General features: G+C 40.8%; 1 protein-coding gene across 3 annotated transcripts in view; it reads left to right on the forward strand.

Moving 5' to 3' along the window:
• Positions 1–20,503, forward strand: part of SORCS1 (sortilin related VPS10 domain containing receptor 1) — a 359,672-nt gene that overhangs the window by 251,067 nt on the left and 88,102 nt on the right. For all 3 annotated transcript variants that reach the window (XR_009557597.2, XM_035132751.3, XM_088670638.1), the window contains exons 5-6: positions 264–337; positions 17,395–17,459. Coding sequence is in view for 2 of the 3 variants with exons in the window: in XM_035132751.3 (XP_034988642.3) it covers positions 264–337; positions 17,395–17,459 (139 nt within the window). In the remaining variant the exon portion in view is untranslated. The remainder of the gene's footprint in view (positions 1–263; positions 338–17,394; positions 17,460–20,503) is intronic.

Below are 20,503 nucleotides of genomic sequence, written 5' to 3' on the forward strand. Positions count from 1 at the left end.
CAAAGTATTCAGTACAGTACTGTCATTATCAGCTGTCACAACTGAGAAATCACTGAGGAGTGACAGTAACCTCAGCTGTGGAATGATCTCTTGATGAGGAGGAGAGGAAACTTGATAAAAGAAGACGGCTCACAAAACTCACCTGGTGAGGTGTAATTTTCTCTCTACTCAACATTTATTGTCAGACTGTCAATGTCCAATTGAACAAAGTTACTTGCAGAAGAATAATAGTTTGCATTTTTTCTTGATTATTTTTTTTAAAGTTATACAGTTCAGTGGAATTTGGAAGAAGATGGCTACTACTCCAGGAAAACGTAACACCAAACAGATTCTACTGGTAAGAGGCAAGCAATTTCATATCACACAGCTCCCAGAAAACCACCTTTTCAGTGTTGGGTGATCCTTTTGAGGATTGGCAGGGTAATTTGATCAGTTTGATTTGTGGGTTTTGAGGTCTTGTGGTAAGGTCTTCAAATATACTTAAAAATGAATATAAGTCTCCAGTATTGTATTGCATTGCATTGTACATTTATACCAATATTCATTTTTGAAGTCTCACAGCCATCTTCCCTCATGCCCTCTGATGATCACATGCACACTTGTAGGCCATTCTCATTCAACTCAAAAACATTTTACATCTGAACGAATTATTATTCATTATTGTTGTATTTAATTTTGCTCTTCCTCCAAGGGATTCAGGGTGGAATCCATCCATTTTGTTTTCACAACCTCCCTGTAAAATAGGTTAGGCTGAGGGATTGTGGTAGCCCAATGCAGGCAGTGAAATACATAGCTAAGTGGGAATTTGAGCCCTCCCCAACCCCAGTTTGACACATTTTCACTACACTAGACTGAATCTTGCTGGTTGGAAAACATGGCTAGAACTGAACTGACAAAATATACAGAGCTTTTGAATAATTCATTGTCATGATCACAAAAGCATTCCATGCTAGCTTGTAGCTGGTGTAACACAAGTACTAAGATGGGAGAGAAAAAAGGCTGGGTGACGACACCTTAGGAAAGACACCCTCTTTTTTCCCCACACAGGAAGGTATATCTCTTCTATGATTGAACCTGACATGTTGGCATCCTCTACACAACATCTGCCCCTTTAAAATTATGGTTTATTCATATGTACTTTCCCCCTCTGACTTTATTGATAAATCTAACCTATAAATTAAGCAATAAAAATCCATACCATTATACAAGCTAAGATTTCTTTAAGTTGCTTATATCCCTGCTATAAATTGTATTGGGTCTTTCAGAAGCTCTTGCGATGAACATAGCTAGCTTGGAAAGCCCCTTTGGCAAGCCAGAAGGGCAGAACTTTAAATGGATAAACTTACTTCCAAGTTGTTAAAATCAGATTCCCCACACTCTTAGAGTGAATAAGAGGTATCTTTAGAGCAGTTGGTACTTCTTAGTAATACTCTAGATGGTTGGCAAGATCAAAGCTATATTTTTTGAATATCAAGCCGTATAGTTTAACTACCTTTTGACCCAACCATTGCCCTCATTTAATTATCCCTTTGGCACTTTGGTTTGTGAATACATGTTCATCTCAAAGCTTCTGTAGAGAAATCTGAAAAATACTACTGTTATGGAAGCTATTGTCATATTATTGCTGGGTTCCTCCCCCCTTCTGAAAATACTTATTTAAATGGTGTGGATGTGTGGAATATTCACTGAAAAGTTGTTTTCAAGTTCCAGCAGAAATCAATATATTCATTAAAAAAACAAAGAAAAGTAACAGTCCATTCCATATAGTGCCCTGAGATTTCAGCTTTGACCTATTATATGATTTTCACCTATAGTTATTATTATGAACTGGCTAGAGCTCTCTTCTTCACTGAAATGTGCCATTTGAAACACAATTTTTCTTTATATGTGAACTTTCAGACAATTTGTGGTTAACGGATCATTCCAGAAATTTTCATGAGAAGATTCAGTCTTTGGGAAAAAGATAAAGTAACCATAAGGCCAGATTGTGTAAGCAAGAAAAGAAGTCATTTGCTTAGGGATTCAGGGAGGGGAGACAGTTTGTGGTCCAGATGGTTCAGTGCTATAAAAATGACAAACCTTGAATGTCATCTTTCATGCCGTGAGTGGAGAAGCATTCGGTAAATGGGAAGAGACAGAGAGATGGATGGGAAAGCAAATGGACATGAGGTCAGTGCAAGGAAGTCGTGAATCCATTGAGACGTGGAGGATGACATGCAGAAGTGAATGTGAGGCCAATAGAGTGATTGTGTTGGGGGTGGGGGTTGGCTTCGTATGACCCTGCTTCGCGAGGCTAGAAATTGTGACATTGGGATACAGAATACTTACAGGATCCATGATACTTATTGATGCTAACTATTTGCAATGTACTAGAAATGACTGTATTGAACAAAACTATTTTGATTTATATTTCTCTCAGGGGTAGAGCTACACATTACACTCAAGAACAAACTGCAGGTGCAAATGGAAACCCTCTTCTTTTTCACTCCTGCATTGTGGAAGGTTACTTATCCCATGCTCTCCAACACATGTGTTTCACTGCCCCCAGTTCATGTTATTGGCTGCCACTGATGGGGTTGAGGAAACAGTTGACATGATGCAAACAAGCATTCCTAGTTCACACAATGAATGTTCCCCATGTGATTGAATGGAGGCTGCTGTTACGTGAGAAGCATCCCACGGAAGCAAATGAAAAACCCCGACAAAGAGACTTGCAAAAACTCATTTGTTTATCATTATCAGTTATTAAAAAATAGTCCCCAAGCAACAATCAAGAAAGCTTTTGAAAACTGGAAGATTTACCGTATATGCTGGCGTATAAGGCGACTGGGCGTATAAGACGACCCCTTACTTTTCAAGTTAAAATATAGAATTTGGGATGTACTCCAGCCCTTTTTTGGCGGGGAGGGGAGGGGAGGCTGTCTTCTCCAGCACTCAAGTCTGCAGCCGGGGAAATGGTGGTTTGCTTGTTTGCTTGCTTGCTTAGTTATTGAGAGGGGGAAAGAAGCCAGCGAAAGGAGAGATAGAGAAGCAGAGACATCGATCAAAAGGAGGGAGGGGGAGAGGGAGAGGGAGGCAGAGACATCGAGCAAAAGAAACCATAGAGAGGATAGCGATAGAGGGGCAGAGACATCGGAGGCTCACACAGCCAGCGAAAGACGCTGAGCAGCAGTGAAAGAGAGAGCGGAGAGAGCGAGAGACGGAGAGATCCCTTTGCTTTGCGCTGACAAAAAGAGAAGAGGCAGCAGCTTGACACCAATGAAATACACAAAACTGTATCTCTGCGCTGATCCAGGTCACAAAGCCATGAGGGAGCCATTCTCCCTGGCGGGGAGCAGCCCCCTCCCGAGCGCGCTTCTTTGCGTTCATATGGTCACTGCATACAGTGGGGATGCGGCCGTTTTTGAGCTCCCCCCACCGTATGCGGTGACTGCAGCTCCTTGGACCCGGCGTATAAGACGGGCCCCCAACTTTTGAAAAAAATTTCCTGGGTTCAAAAGCCGTCTAATACGCCAGTATATACGGTATTTTTTAAAAAATAAATAAATAAATAGACCCCCCACCCCCTGCCCTTTAGATCATCAGTACTGTATGCTACAAATGACTAATTTAGGCTAATGTGGACAGGCAGGCTCATTTGAAAAAACGCAGTCTTATTTGCAGGTGCTGGCTACGTGAGTAAATCTATGACTGAGTACCTTTTAAAACATTGATCCCTTTTGATGGGCTGGGCTTTGATGTGTGTATTCAGGTAGAAGAAGCCAACCAAGATAGTGTGGAGTCCAGCATAGTATTTATCAGCAATTCAGACCTTTTCATCCCTATGGGCATCTGCTGGAGGCTGATGTGGAACTTGCCAATCAAAGTGACACTACAACAGCCCATCTGGGAAAATCATGTGGCTGAGAACACACACACACACACACACTCCATGGCAGAGGAGTGGAACAAGCTCAGGAAAAATAATGATTAAAAATGGATACATCTCATAGCTTATCCATAGAGCAAGGATGTGCTGGCTGGCAGCTTCTCTGGAGCTCTGTGCAACTGGAAGTTAATGAAGCATTTTTATTTTCAAATGGATTTTGGAGTTGGAAGGAAGTCTGGGTCAAGGTTAGAGCCTCAGGGGGTAAGGGCTGATGTTCTACTGCTGATAGCTTTGAAGAGGCTGGTCTCTGAGGAGTTGGGAATAGATGGCCTACTGCCATACAGAGACGGGTGAACAGCGCTTTTAGGTGCCAGAGTGCCTGCACAACAAAATGTTTGATTTTTCTGTAATTAAAAGATGATGCTGCCAGCACAACCGAAGGGGACTTTATATCTAAATGAACCAAGGCAATGGTCCAGGCCTCCGGCATCTTGTGTGAGCAAGCCATAGCTGTTTGCGTAACATCTCTGCCTCCTGATGTGACCAGAGAAGCATATGCTCCATTTGGCATGTTGTTCTCCATTGGGATCCCAAAGTTATTGCATTGTATTTAGCAAAAAGTTCTTGTTAAAAACTCCTCCACTTCTTTTGCCTCTGGGATATTCATCCTACTTCCAGACACATTCTACTGCAGGGTGCCATTTTGAAACTTACTGAATTCTGACTTTTGTAAAAGTGCTAAATAGGTAGAACTAGGTATTACTGGTGCTGTTATTATTTTGACTACAAACAGGAGCCCATAGCAAAATATAGCACAAATGCCAAGAATTGATGAAGCTATAACTAGCTCAGCAAATGTGAGGAATAATTTCAAGTCCCGTTTAAACACTGACCTCTAGGACTGCTGAATGCATGGAAACAAGTGAAGCGTTACATGCTCATTGCAAAAGAAAAACAGTAGTTCTAAACCAAAATGTTCAACGTTAAAATGTTAAGAATGTTTCCAAAATTGCCTTTGACTACCTTGGTTTCTTTTCCTGTGTCCTGAAATTCTACAAAGAGACTTGAATTTCCAAAAAACCCCAAGGTGGTGCTCAAAGCACAAGATGTCTTCATAGGGTGTTTGCAGGATGTCAGCCTTTCACCTTTCAGCTCCCAAACATTTGACAACCCAAAATATAAATAAATCGCAGCTGTCAGCTATATGTAAATGTTAAAGTTTTGTTCCTACAACTGCTTAGGAATGAAATGTGACTCTTATTGATCCAAACTTTCAGTGAATAATTACCTTGCTGAAAAAACTGTTGTAATGATGAAATACCAGGTGGTGATGATCTTTATTGCCTGTTTGATTATGTGTCTTTAGAGCAAAGAAAAGCTTGACTCACTGGCACTTCCCTGCCATTGCTGTCTATGAGTTATAGACTTTTTTCACACTCGTAAAAATAAATATAATAGGTGGAAGACTCTACCTGACAAGATCTTTATTGAATTTATTGGACAAAGAAAAGAAGTGATATGAAAAGGGAGCCCAGTTTTTGAGAAACACAGCCAGAGTCTTGGAAAAAGGAGAGTGGGAAGCAACAACAAATCTGCTTAGAAATGAAGAACACAGTTTTGATTAGAGTAAGTCTTAAAGAACAAATAGGTTTAAGCTGCTCATTAATAACGCTGCCCTGGAGATAGGATGGTAGTTTTGAAATAGTCTTGCCAGAATGGTAGTGGCAAAAAACCACCCCACCCTTATTAGTTTTTAAACAAGAGCTTGATAAATTTGAGCAGCGGTTTTCCCAGTAGTGATGTATGGAAGTGAGAGCTGGACCATAAAGAAGGCTGAGCGACGAAGAATTGATGCTTTTGAATTATGGTGCTGGAGGAGACTATTGAGAGTCCCATGGAGTGCAAGAAGATCAAACCTATCCATTCTGAAGGAAATCAGCCCTGAGTGCTCACTGGAAGGACAGATCCTGAAGCTGAGGCTCCAATACTTTGGCCACCTCATGAGAAGAGAAGACTCCCAGGAAAAGACCCTGATGTTGGGAAAGATGGAGGGCACTAGGAGAAGAGGACAACAGAGGACGAGATGGTTGGACAGTGTTCTCGAAGCTACGAACATGAGTTTGACCAAACTGCAAGAGTCAGTGCAAGACAGGAGTGCCTGGCGTGCTATGGTCCATGGGGTCACGAAGAGTCGGACACGACTAAACGACTAAACAACAACAACAACAACATGAAGATTTGTTGATGTAGTAGCCTACTGAGAATGTAAAAGCTAAGTTGCAGGCTGTGGCCTGGACATCTCACTTGTTTATCCCTCCAGGATTATCTGTATTAATGTTGCATATTTTATCTACTGTGAGCAAGCAGCTACATTCAGTGCTTACTTCTCTATTGCACAGGTTGCTTTGTTGTGAAGGCTATAATATTTTGCTGCTGCAGTACTATTATACTATTTTTGCTGCTGGAGTAGGGTTGCCATAGTGCAAATCAAGACAGAAAGGTTGCTGAACTTTTTAGGGGAACCCAAAGTTGTTGAGTTTTTTTGGCAAAATCACGGAAGAAATTGGTGTTTTTCAGCCGACATGGGCTGCCATACGTCCGGACTTTCCCAGACATTTGTACGGTACTGATTTCCACCTGGATATGTCTAGGTTTGGCATCTGTGTATCCCAATTCCTGGTGACATTATTTACAGTGAGTGTTTAACAGCTATAAATTTAGGCACTCTATCAACAGCAGCAATAGTAAACTTATATTGGAATGTGTTTATGGTAGTGAAACTTCCTAGGGACAGAACACTTTTCAGGGGAGAGAAAAAGAGAGGTGATCTCAAACATGAGAGGTGGTGGGAAAATCTGGTGTGGATTTTATTTATATCTTTTATAGAGAAAAATGAGGGGATTTTAGTTCAGTCCTGGTATTAAAAACAGATTATTTCACTGATGTAGAAATACATGTATTTTTTAAAATATCTTATTCCTCATAATAGGCATGCATATCTCGGCCAACCAATATTTATGAATCAGTTACTTTTTATGTGTTCCCTTTCAAAGTTAATGAATTTCCAGAGGAATGGCCCTGCAGCACATCAAAAAGTCTTGTTGCAAAGGGTCCATTGATTTTTAAAATTGACACGCAGCAGCAGAATAAGACTGGAATTCTACTCTCCTTACTTGGAAACAAGCCCCATTGAATTCAGTGGAGTTTACTTCCGAGTAGACAAGGTTAGGGTTGCATACAGTCTGCTTCTATCAGCAAAACCACTTACACAAAGTAAAAAAAGTGTTGAGGGGGAAAAAATAAAAGCAGTGAATCACCTGGTGGGACAGCTGCAATTATAAATCAATGAAAATTTAAATAATGTGCATTACAAAGTGATTTATGTATAATGCTGGATGTTAGGAAAACAACAGACAAAACTTTTGTTGTAGAGAACTAAAGCAAAAAAGCATTCCTAGCAAGAGTCTGTGCTCTTGCTAGGTGGGACAGAAGGAAGTCCGTCTGACAAGCTCTTCTGGCATCCCTACCTATAAGTCTGAATCATTCTTTGTGTGGGTGTGTGGTGGTGGGGTGATGGTGGGATGAGCCACCCATAGGGGCGGGGAGTCTGCCTGCCTCCTCCCACTCAGCCGCCGTACAGCTGAGGGGGGAGGCAGCGGGCGGACTGTTTGGGCAGCACGGAGCCTGCAGACGCATGGCTCGGGCGTGCTGCAGGCCCTGTGGTGAGTGCCGCCCAGCATTTTGTCACCCCCCTCAGAGGTGACACCCGGGGCAGCCTGCACCCCCCCCCACCCCTTCCTCTGCCCCTGTTCAGCATGTGTTCAGAAGCACATTTCCTAACATGGGCTGAACCATGGAATTATAAACCATGGTATGGATTCCAGAATCTATCCCAGCTGAGCACAAGTGAAGTTGTGGGCAGGGCACCATATTTTCCCCTGTGGGTTGACCAAATTTTGCTTCGTTTCTTTTGCCTCTTCACACAAGCAGAATGGTATAGATGTGGGTGGAAGGGAGTTATTTGTTTCCTAATGGTAGAATGACCGCTCCCCACATCAAATTGGGGGGGGGGACTTTTGCGTGGTCGCGCGCAGCCCCCTGGATCCCAGTGCGGCTCCTGGTAGTTCATGACTGGCTTCATCCTCCCCAGGCAAGATACCTGGGCTCTCCGCCTACCTCAGTCAACTGCCCAATCCTGCCTGGGAAGAATAACATAGCAGCTAGCTAATAAGTGTCGGGCCTTATTAGCCATAAGCAAGATAATGAGAAAGTAGGATTGAATGGAAATATATTGCATAACCAAAGGAAGAAAGGAGTTATGCAGTGCTAGCATAAGCTGAATGTGTCGATGCAAGGTAAGTTTGCAAGGAGCTTGAAATGTACCTGGCAAAATGCTAGCTTCCAGGGCATAAATTGTCCTAAACTGAGGCGTGTATATTCTGTGCTGCTATTCCTTGGCTCTGATGTCCTGTTTGATGATGCTTTTGAAATACAGAAGGCTGTTCCTCACAGCTGGAGGTAGGACTAGCAGCTCACTCTCAATATTGCATTTCTCTGATTCTGAGATAAAGCTTACCAGTTAGTTCAACACATCACACTAGTTGCTCTTGACACTTATTTTCCGAAATAAAAGAAGAAATGGGCATGGATCTTTAAAAAAAAACAAAAAGAAAACCAAACCCTGTCTCCATTACATACTCATATAAAACAAAATAACTGTTGTACTTCTATTGCTGGGCCTCGACATAAATTCTTTTGAAGCTTTGAAGCCCTTATGGTGACTTGAAATGTTTGAAAGTGATTAAAATTTTAGGAAGCAACTTTGTAATACAGTGGAACCTCGGTTTATGAACACCTCGGTTTATGAATTTTCGGTTTATGAACGCCGCGGACCCATCTGGAACGGATTAATTCACTTTCCATTACTTTTAATGGGAAAGTTCGCTTCAGTTTATGAACGCTTCAGTTTATGAACAGACTTCTGGAACCAATTACACCCATGTTTCAGTTTATGAACGCTTCAGTTTAAGTACTCCGCGGACCCGTCTGGAACGGATTAATCCACTTTCCATTACTTTCAATGGGAAAGTTCGCTTCAGTTTATGAACGGTTACTCCGCGGACCGTCTGGAACGGATTAATCCACTTTCCATTACTTTCAATGGGAAAGTTCGCTTCAGTTTATGAACGCTTCAGTTTATGAACAGACTTCCGGAACCAATTGTGTTCATAAACCGAGGTACCACTGTAGAAGCTTTTGAGGGGGGGTCTTACATTTTTCATAGCATTATAACCATTTTCTGCAAAAGGCAGCCAGGAACATCAGTTTGCTATTCCCATTGGAATGACTCTGTCTTGAAATTCCACCCCCTGCCTCCACCAGTCTCTAACTCTCCCACCATTTGCTTTAAAATTTGAGCCAAACAATTCCATAAGTAAAACATGAAAGCCATAAGTAAAACATACAGTATATGTCACAGTGTAAATCTACATTAGGTATTTCTGCTAGCTGACTGGAGACCCTAGGAGTATTGGTGTGTACTCATGATAAAGACTGCAAGTAAAAAAAAAAACGGTGAAGAAAAAATATGGCTGTGTTTAAACTATAAATCATGCATGAACAGTTTCAGACCCAGGTTATGAAGTTTTGGTGAGCAGAACTATACTGTAGATGTATGCAGTAACTGTAATCTTAATCTTAAAAATCTTTTTTAAAACTGCATTTCCTGCAATTCCATAGTTTAAGGCAAAGGCAATATCTTGAGCTATTTACATTCTTAACCATGCTTCTATGCCTGGAGAACTTTTCAGATTATTGCCTTTTACTCAATTTATTCATTTGGAAATGAGATGACCTACTTTATAATTTCTTTTTATTTATTACATTTGTATACCACCCTATACCCACAGGTCTCGGGGTGGTTCATAGGATAAAATCACAATATAAAAACACAAAATACATCATCAAAATAAGAACAAAAATAGCCCAATAACCACGTCACCCCCAAACACATTTTAAAGGGGCATTTAAAAGAGTATAGTTTTCTCCTGAGTAGGCAGAGCATGTTGGGGCAATTGTTATGTCTCAGGGTTACTTTGAGGATAAAATATAGGAGAAGTATAATTGTTATTTTTATTAATATCATTTTATTAAATTTCCATACCACACTTGATTTGAAGATCACAAGAAAGTTTACAATATTAAAACACAAAAATATACAGCATAATAACAAAAACAAAACTCTACAAACACAGTTTTAAGGGCCTGAGAGAAGAGGAATATATTGGCTTGGATATATAATAAAGGTACCAGATGAGCTTCCCTGGAAAGAGCATTCCACAGGCAGGGAGCACCTACAAAAAAAGACTGAATTTCTCATGGAGGAGGTGCATGAAGAAGAGCCTCAGATGATTACCGCAGGGTCTGGATAGGCTAATATGGGGAGAGGCAATCCTTGAGGCATTGTGGTCCTTAGCTATTCAAGGCTTTATAGGTGTTTTTTTTTTTAAAAAAAAGGACTTTGAATTGGACCCGGAAACTAATTAGCAGCCAGTGCTTTCAGGCCAGGATCATGCCTGCTTCTTCAGAGAGAGTATAAACCAGGCATGGCCAAAATTGGCCCTCCAGCTGTTTTGGGACTACAGGTCCCACCATCCCTGACCACCGGGCCTGTTAGCTAGGGATGATGAGAGTTGTAGTCCCAAAACAGCTGGAGGGCCAAGTTTGGCCATGTCTGGTATAAACGCATCAAAAGCAGGCAACCTCCCATCCAACTAGGGAACCACCCATTAACTGTGCCTCAGACTTATCCAGATTGAGCTTCAATTTGTTGGCTCTCATCCAATCCATTACTGAGGCAAGGCCATGGCCCAGCATATCCACTGCCACATCCGCAGATGTAAAGTAGAAGTAGAGCTGTGTGACATTAGTATATTGCTGACAATGTAGTCCAAAACGCTAGGTGACCCCGCTCAGTGGTTTGAACCCTCATTGAAGCAACCCCTCATTGAAGCCTCCATGGGGCCAAAGAGCACTCCTCAAACATCACCCTCTGGAAGTAGAACCAAGTAGAACTGGAAACACCACAAAACCACCCACCTCTAACTAGGACCGAAGGATACCATGGTTGATGGTATTGAAAGCCACTGAGAGGTCAAAGAGAATTAACAGTGACACATTTTCACTGTGTCTCTCCAAACAGAAGCACTCCAAGCAGTTTCTGTGCCATAACTGGGCTTAAACCTTGATGGAAATGGATCTAGAAAATAAATTTCCTCCAAGAGTGCCAAGAGCAGGCAAGAACCACCCCCTCTCTCAAGGAGGCATTAATTACCTTCCTGGCCCAACCATCTGTCCCCTCCCTGCTAGTTTTTTTTCCCCATCCAAGAGAAGCAAGGGTCCAGAGTGCAAGTGGTCGCCCTGACCAATCCAAGCACCTTGTCCACATCCTCAAGCCTTATTAAATGAAACTCATCCAACATAACAGGACTAGACAGTGCCCTGGACACCTCTCAAGAGTCATCTGCTGTACCATGTACCAGGTATTGGTTATCGTTAATGTATTAACCATCTAAGCCACTAAGTCTCACAGTGATTTACACATCAGATAACTAAAAGTTAAAAACACAAAAACAACAAAGACATTTAAAACAAGGGTAAAAACCCTAACAAGTGGACACTCATGACCAAGGCCCATTTACTCATCTGGGAAAGCCTGTCGGAACAAACATCTCTTCAGTTGTTTCCAGAACAGAAGTGAGCTCCTCTCATATCTTGATAGGAGTGTGATTCTGCAGAACAGGGGCAGCCATGCTTCAATGGCCTTCCCTGCTCAGCTTACAAAAGATTTTAAAAAAACCATAAAAACATTTTTACATTCTTCTTCCTGGCAGGGCTCTAAAACACACTCCTACAATTAGGTTTCACCAAATTCAATTGAAGTGGAGGGTGTGGAGGCAGACAGCCTGAAGACTGGATGTACTTAAGTGGACAATGCACAGTTAATTCAACTTGCCTAGATATAACACAGCCATGAAGCTCACTACTGATCTTGAATAAGTCACCATTTATCGGACTAAATTTTGTTATATATTTGTTATGAGAATAAAATAGGATATGCCCATGTGTGCCATCCTGAGTTCCATAGTAGACCAATGTCAAAAATAAAAAGTTACTTTAATTTGGAATATATATATATATATATATGTGTGTGTGTGTGTGTGTGTGTGTGTGTGTGTGTGTGTGTGTGTGTGTGGTAATTTACACAACTATTTCCCCTGTATTATGGTGATGCTTTTTGGATACCTTGCAACTCAAATGGAAAGTGAGAGAATGAGATTATTTTATTATTTTGTCCTGCTGTTAGCTGTCTTCAGTAGTTTTATAATGGAAAGGTGGGATGCAAGTATTTTTAATGAATAAATGGAAGGATCCACATTGCTGCAGTTTTGGAAAGCTTGGTGACTTCTTTGCACAAGACTGTCCAAGGACGAGTGCAATAGGAAAACTGTTTTTGTGAATCGAAACTTCAAGGTGCAGCTCTTTTAGGGTATGGATAATATATCACCCAAGGTCTTTCTCGGTTATGGGAGGGAATAGCTTGCTCTGCTTCCACCTGAAAGAATCTCCTTCAGTTCACAACTTGGCACTGTATTGCCTTGGTAGATTTGAATACAAATCACGTCCTCCTCTGTCACGGTTCTTTATTTCTTCAGTGCTTCCTCTGTTATCTGCATCAGGACATTATGTGACTTTACAGCATTTATTAAGTAATACCGTCAACTGCTCTAAAGAGAGACAAAATGCCACCTGAAAGATAAACCAGTGACTTTTCAAAGTCTCTGAAAAGGGAAACATCTAAAAGGACAGGATTTGGTTTATGTTTTGTGGTTCCAGCTTTACTTAACAGATATAACTTGCATGTAAATTGATTAATAACCTGCTTCTCCACCACCATTTGATAGTCTTTTGAAAACACACATGCACGCAACCATATAATAATAAAAATAAAGTGTCAGACTAAATCCATTGCTGATTTAACACCTTTCTTTGAATGGTGGATTTTATATTCATTTTGCCCCTGCTGTACGTAGACAGTGAGCCATATTCTAGTCTGAGTTAAAGGGAAGTTTCAGTCGGCCAAATTCTTCGAGGTAGTGCCACATGCATGAAGTCACCATTTAATGCCTGCAGAATCCAGAAATGAAAGCCCCTTGCAGACAAACTTGTAGACGAAAGGAAAGGCTGCACAGTGCCAGACTCCCCTCCCAACATAAGTGTTTTCATTTCAGAAATGAGCCAATGCACATATTCTCATGTGCACCTGCTTTGGATTCAAATATGAACCAGAATAAATCAGGGGCGCTTCTTAGCTGGCTTGAAACAAAGAGGGAGGCAAATTATTTGTTTGCACTGTATAATCTGGTTTGGGGCAGGGGGGCGGGGAGGGCAAGTTGCGCCTTTCCAATGCCTAACTTTGTAACAGATTTTGGCTGACTCGGGAGTCTTTTCCCAATAAGAAAGATGCCAAGAAGGGAAGCCAGGAAGAACAGCAAACCAGCATTGTAATTGACAGGTCTCTATGTCAGTGAAAGAATACCTGAAGTGCCTAAAACTCCTGGACCTATTTGTCTCCATAGTTTGGCAGGCTTCATCCCCCCTCTGAAGCAGCTATCATATCTTCCAATTTCATCTCAAAGAGTGAAATTTATTGGGTTTTCCTCCAGCAATCTTAAGCAGCCCTTTCTTGTGGGGATGGCTACCCTTTCCAGATGCTCTCCTCCCTGTATTTGGGAAACATCAACAGCAGCATGCTTCTGACATTCACTGAAAACACACCAGGTTTGAAAAAGACCCTGCTCTGGCGTCAGTTTCTAAAAAGATAAAATCTGGAACAGATCAAACCACAACAACTGATCATAGTATCCAGGGAAGCCCATATAACATCTGAACCTGGGGTAGCTCAGTTAGTGGAGCATGTGATTCTTAATCTCAGGGTGGTCGGTTTGAGCCCCACATTGGGCAAAAATATTCCTGCATTTCAGGAGGTTAGACTAAATGGCCCTCATGGTTCCTTCTAATTCTACGATTCTATGAAATGCAGGAGCCTTGGGGCTTCACAGGTGATATTTACACCTGCTAAGGAAGAGCTGGTTTAATATAATCAAACCTTGCTTCGGTTGAAGCAGCTACCAAGTGGATCAGAATGTCCTGAATAGACCTGTAGAGATTTGTGCCATTTGTAGCTCAAAATATTCTGCCAACATCTTCCTGATGCTGCTTGCCCATGTCTAGTATTTCATATGTGTCACAGATGGGGTGTTGGCTACTCCCGAGTAAGCACTCCACACATCCTCTGGATTTTCATAGTTTTATTGTGCATGCTATATACAGTGGTGAGATGTCTCAAATCATGTCTGCTCTGCATGGGGCAGAAGCCCACAATGGCGTCTCGTGGGCTCTGACCCCCCTTTTAAGCCTGGGCATCCAAACGCCCCTCCTCCTTGCTCTATGGGTCCTCTGTGGTCCCAAACCAGGCTCCTGAGGTGCCGGTCTACCTCCTTTCCAGCCCCTGCTGAAGCTAGCTCCTCCCCTGCTTCCCTGCTACCAGCCTGGAGCTGAGCCACCAGGACTCTGCAGAGCCCTGGACCCGTCTTAACCCTTCCTGTTCCTGATTTAAACTCCCAGACTTGCTGCTGCTCTCCCATCTGATGGAAGTAAGCAGAGTGGGCTGCTCTCTGCAAGCCCTCTCTCTTACAATATGCTTTTAAAATCTTGATGAAAGGAACACAGCAAGCATAGGGCTATGAGAATTTTCACAGTATTTTTAAAACATACTTTCTTTTGTCATCATCAAACATACCATCAGAGATTTGGTAGAATTAATCATTTCTTTAAGGGCTAATATCTCCAATTGTCACGTCCAGCGCTTTTTTTCCTTAAAAATATATTTAGGGGTACTCTCATTTTCCTACTCATATTGAAATAATGCCCCTCAATGAGGCCAAACTTAGATTCACAAATTGTTTATAGGTGTTCGTACCCCAGCCCCCAGAAAAACTCAGGTCTCTGTGAACAAACAGAAAAGTTAGGGCCATTTTAGTTTCATAATGTCAATGGGGTTTTCAGAGATTTGTATTTTCTGAGTTTTCATCTGGATTCAAATATGGGGTAGGTCTGAGTGCTCCAGACCGGATCAGGTCCAATTTGGATTTACAAATTGGGGGCACAAATCAGATCAGGGGGTCAAGGCACAGCCCTAGCATCCACCCCACAAAATGTGCATTGAAAGCTGTACCATAGGATAGCAGTATATCTACTCCCTTGATAGTATGGCTGTCAAATACACAGTTTCTACCATAAAAAAATGAACGTTTATTTAGAGAAAGAAAGGGCAGCACTGATTTATAAGATAATATTCCCTATCTTCCAGAGTTGAACCAAACAGAATGATTTCTCGACTTAGGGTTAACCATGAAAGCACTAGTTAGTGAATCACCTTGCTTAGTCACATAATTTATGTACTGTATTTTTACAAGTGTATTTGAATAAAATCTGGTTGGTGTGAAAAGGTCTGAAATTACTTTTATGTGCTATTCATTTAAACAAAACAGTTACTATTATTAATCTCCTCAGAATATTACCCACATTTGTATGCTCTAACATGTATTTTAACGATTTTGTTAAATAATGGTATAACACCTACATGATTAATGCAACTAAAACCTTTGAGTCAGTCCAAATCTTTCACTGGTTTATAAATCAAATAGCGTTTAAAAAGAATACATTTTGAAAGCCCTGAGCCAATGTCTTGCAATGTGTCTAATGGCTTTCAGTGCCTAAACCACATTGCTTTTGATTCTGCCACAACTGAGGGCTCATTTACAATTCCACTTGTCCCATGCAAACACACACAAAGAAAATTATCAATAGGGGGAAAGCTCCCATTAGTGCCCATTTTGGGTTCCTTGAATTAGCCATTGGTCTGTCTGTCTGTCTATCTATCATCTATCTATCTATCTATCTATCTATCTATCTATCTATCTATCTATCTATCATCTAGTAGTGCCTGTGTCCTGGACTTGTTTTCATATAAGTTGAATAGGTATCTCCCCCCCCCCCCTTGCAAACAGAATTACATTCATAGTGACGAGGTAGACTTCCAATGCAAGTACTGACAATAGTAATTCAAAAGCTTCAGGGTTTCTTCCCTCAGAACATTTAATTTAGTTAGGCTTGGGCAAATATAGACTACTGTCAACGTTAATCATTTTTTATTCACTTAAATCTAGTAAGAAGTAATGATCAGTATTTGTTCTTCCGCATGAATTGCTGCTGATAGGTCAGGGTCTTACAGACGTATTTGTTGAACAGAATTAAGTAATTGAAGGGATCAAGTATTTTATTTTAACCACAATTTAGATTTTGCTAAATTACCAATGAACTTCAGAAATGAATCTGTCTTCTCTACTAAGAACAAAACATCTTGGAAATTCAGAGCATCCTTGCCCAGTTTAAATCCTTGTTTTTCTCCAAGAATTTAGTCACTGGTGACATTTTCAACAGGTCTTTCTTACCTATGAAAAAGAAGGAAAGAAGGAGAGTTCCCTGGGAGGAGGGATTGATCGTTAAACCACTCCCAGAATTGTAAATCTCTGAGGGGAATAGGGGTTTCCTAACACCTCTCAGCTCCTAGAATTCTTGGGGAGGGGGGGTGCTATGGCTGTTTAAATAGGTATCATAGTGCTTCACCTGTATAGTGTGAATATGGCCCTAGAATGTTCAGAACTAAGACTGACACGATGAGATCAAAGCAGAGGTTAAGGGTATCTCCAGATTGTCAGTAGCTCATGGAAGCGATTCAAACACATAGGAGAACTTTATGGTCCCAGCAACACCATACATTTAAAGCACTCTTATACCACTTTAATGACCATGGCTTTTCCCAAGGAAACCTCAGAAATGTAGTTTCCTTGTTACAAAACTGTACAAGCCTCTGCCCACCCGACGATGTTGGACTCCAGCTGGCATGGCCAATAGTCAGGGATGATGGGAGTTGTAGTCTAGCAACTTCTGGAAGTCCACCACCACCACAAACAGATGCTGCTCCCTAACACTTGGATTCAGCTCATTTAGCATCCAGAGATGAGCCATAAATAATATGTGACATTGTGCAAATGGCCACAAAGCTTCTTTTAGAGAATTGCCTAAAAGCAGATCTATAAGAACCCATTTAAATGTATCTAACAAAGCATTTTTTCCTATTCACATATTATGCTGAATGTATTATATTCTGGTATTGCTGATCCTATGAGCAAATAAGTATATTTTATTTTCTAGTTGTTCCTGAATCTCACCTTCATTTCATAAGAGAAATAATAACTGCCTGAAAATTAATGGGGAATTTGTTTTCTAAACAAATTATAAAATATTTCTCATTAAACTTTTAAGCTTTGCAACTAGACACAATGTTTTATAAAATGTACTCAGCATACAAACACTATAGTTTTAATTTCTCCCTTTTTCAGGTCTAGGATGGGTACTACTAAAGAGCCAGACATAGTCCATTTGGAGTCAAAGACATTGGATGGCCGTAAGTTCTTTTGCTTCTTCATAGTCATTTTATTGCAAGTGTAAATACTTGGTCACGGAAAGAGCATCCAGATGTAGGATATCATCAGAGAGATCTAACAGCAACTGCACATTACTGTCTGGTTTGGTGCTGCGGAAGCCATTCTTAAGTAGGTTGCAATTCATAAGGATATTCTCCAGCTAAATACAGTTTATACAGAAATAGAAAAGATTTGTAAGTCATGATAGGCACTGCAAGAGGAAAGCATAAAAATGAAACAACAAGCATAAAATGTTTTTCTTCTTATGGTCTGCTTCATTTGATCAGACCTTTCTAGCAATGCTGTGGAAGTGTATAACATTTGAAGTTTGAATCTTGGCTTCTTTCCTCCACAAAATGGCTCACAAACTTTGGAAACCTTTCAGAATGATAGCATTCCCTTCTCTCTGTGGTTGTCCCTGAGCTAGGGAGACACACACAGAGATCTTTCAGTTGGTTTTGCTTCGGAAAGTCCTTCTTTTCCATTTCTGCCATCTTCTTGAATACCTGTAAACTGGTATACCAGCATGTTTTAGTGATTTTAATGTTCTGATTTTATTATTGTTCTTTTTATGTATTTTATATGTAGCCACAACATTTTCACACCAGAATGGGATTGTTTTGATAATGAGCTGCCAATAAATGAAACAAACAAATTAACAAACATGCCATTGAACTCAGCCAGAATATACTAGCTTTTACACAGGATCGGGCTGCTACTCAGATTTTGGAGGTTCTGTACTCTCTCACCTATGGATATCTTCTAAGTAAAAGGCAGAATCCTAAGAAATTATCACTGTATAGCCAGAGGACAGAACTGAGGTAGATGGGAAGGAACATAATTAAGATTGATTGTACTATGTGCAATCGTATACAGTAGAATAATTAATATATTATGCTTTGTTGTATTTTATTTTGTTGTATGCAAGCCTGTGTTTCTTGTGGTGAAGGCTGGTATAAAAATACCTTAATAGATAGATTCCATTTTGACAGAGTTGCAGTGGGAGGTTCAGTGAGCAATTACATAGAATAAAATTAGGACACATTATGCCAAATGGTTAATAAGTATATCCAGTTCAGCTATAAAAAGAAGTGGGGTAAATAGTTTGCGTAGCATATATTCATGGCATCCAGTATCAGTTTAAATAACATTCAGCATTAATTGCTGCAATGTATAAATTTAATCCCACCATTAACACTTTTGCAAAGTCCTGGAGGGTTTTTGATCAACTGTACACTTGGAAAGTAAATAACTAAAATCCATATTTATATTTAATAGTTTCTCTTGAAGTCTGAAAGCCCATTTTAACTAAAAGTAAATAAATAAGTGTGGAAGTAGTGTCAATTTCTGCATTTTCCATTGAATGCCTCTCATGTGAAGCTTATCTCAGGCTTTCATTTTGTATCCCATGGGTATCACAGTGAGCTTGCAGTAAGCTTAAACTGTACCAGAAAAGAGTTTTAGAAGGGAAGAACGAGGGGGAGCTTTGCGTCTCTGAGGTCACCCCAAATTCAGATGGTGGAGTCTTTGCCACTAAATGCATAGAGTGAAAATAATAGACAGTAAATTGTTTAAATTGTGGGCTACCGTATCATTAATTTAAATGTCTGATATGCAGCATCTTAAATAGTTAAATAAAAAAATTCCTTCAGTAGCACCTTAAAGACCAACTAAGTTTATATTTTGATATGAGCTTTCGTGTGCATGCACACTTCTTGTTCTGAAGAAGTGTGCATGCACACGAAAGCTCATACCAAAATATAAACTTAGTTGGTCTTTAAGGTGCTACTGAAGGAATTTTTTTTATTTTGCTTCGACTCAGACCAACACGGCTACCTACCTGTAACTTAAATAGTTAAAGTCAGCCTCCCCAAACTCAGCCTGGTATTATGGCTCGTCTTTGTACATTACAGTCCATGTATTTGAAATATGTTTTAGGAGGCTCTATCAACACAATCTGTCCCTGAGCTAATAAACCTTTCCAAAAAGAAAAAAGGCAATGAGACTCTTGGTGATGGATCTGAACTCTAGGTCCCCTGGACTAGTAAAGCGTGAGAGGTTGTTTTGGGCAAATGCCACTCAAATGTCTCATGCTTATCACCAATGCTCTGTGCATATCTCTACTTCTCAAACCCACTCTGAACCTGTGAGTTGTACTTATTTATATAGTGAATGCCTTTTATGAAATGAAACAACCGGTAAGTCTTAGCCCAAAAACATAGTAGAATGGATTTTTTTTAAAAAATTGTTGGGCCCCACTACCAACATGCTCATCCTGTGCTAGCAAAAGCAGGGCATGTTGCTTGGGGTGGAACAGTGAGAGAGGACCATGACCACATCTTGATTGTGCTGTCAAAACAAGGCATATGGCCAGCCACATCCAAGTGCTTGCTCTTCTAAGGTACAGAGGCAAATCTATACATTAAGTAGTAGACTAGTTGACAGAGAAATGCTGCTTCATAATGAAAGGGCAGTTAACATACGGCCTCTGTAGAGCTTTATCTGATGTGCCATATTTTGATGTGTATTATGATATCCTTGGAATGAAGCCTTTACAGATATTAGGAACTTGGGAATCATATACTACATACATATCATATTAAGGTAAGGATCATCTGCTCAAGAATCTTTGTTCTTTATGTATATCATCAAAGAGGTACAGTAGACCACTAGGCACATCAAATGTGGCTTTATAACCAGCCTACACATAGCCTTTAAGAAGGGACGTGGGTGGCGCTGTGGGTTAAACGGTCAGCGGTTCGAATCCCCGTGACGGGGTGAGCTCTCGTTGCTTGGTTCCAGCTCCTGCCAACCTAGCAGTTTGAAAGCATATCAAAGTGCAAGTAGATAAATAGGTACTGCTACAGCGGGAAGGTAAACGGCATTTCCATGCGCTGCTCTGGTTCGCCAGAAGCAGCTTTATCATGCTGGCCACATGACCTGGAAGCTGTACGCTGGCTCCCTTGGCCAACAATGCGAAATGAGCACTGCAACCCTAGAGTCAGTCACGACTGGACCTAATGGT

Source organism: Zootoca vivipara, chromosome 5 (assembly GCF_965207765.1).
Source record: "Zootoca vivipara chromosome 5, rZooViv2.hap1.1, whole genome shotgun sequence".
In the NCBI taxonomy this organism is placed as follows: domain Eukaryota; kingdom Metazoa; phylum Chordata; class Lepidosauria; order Squamata; family Lacertidae; genus Zootoca; species Zootoca vivipara.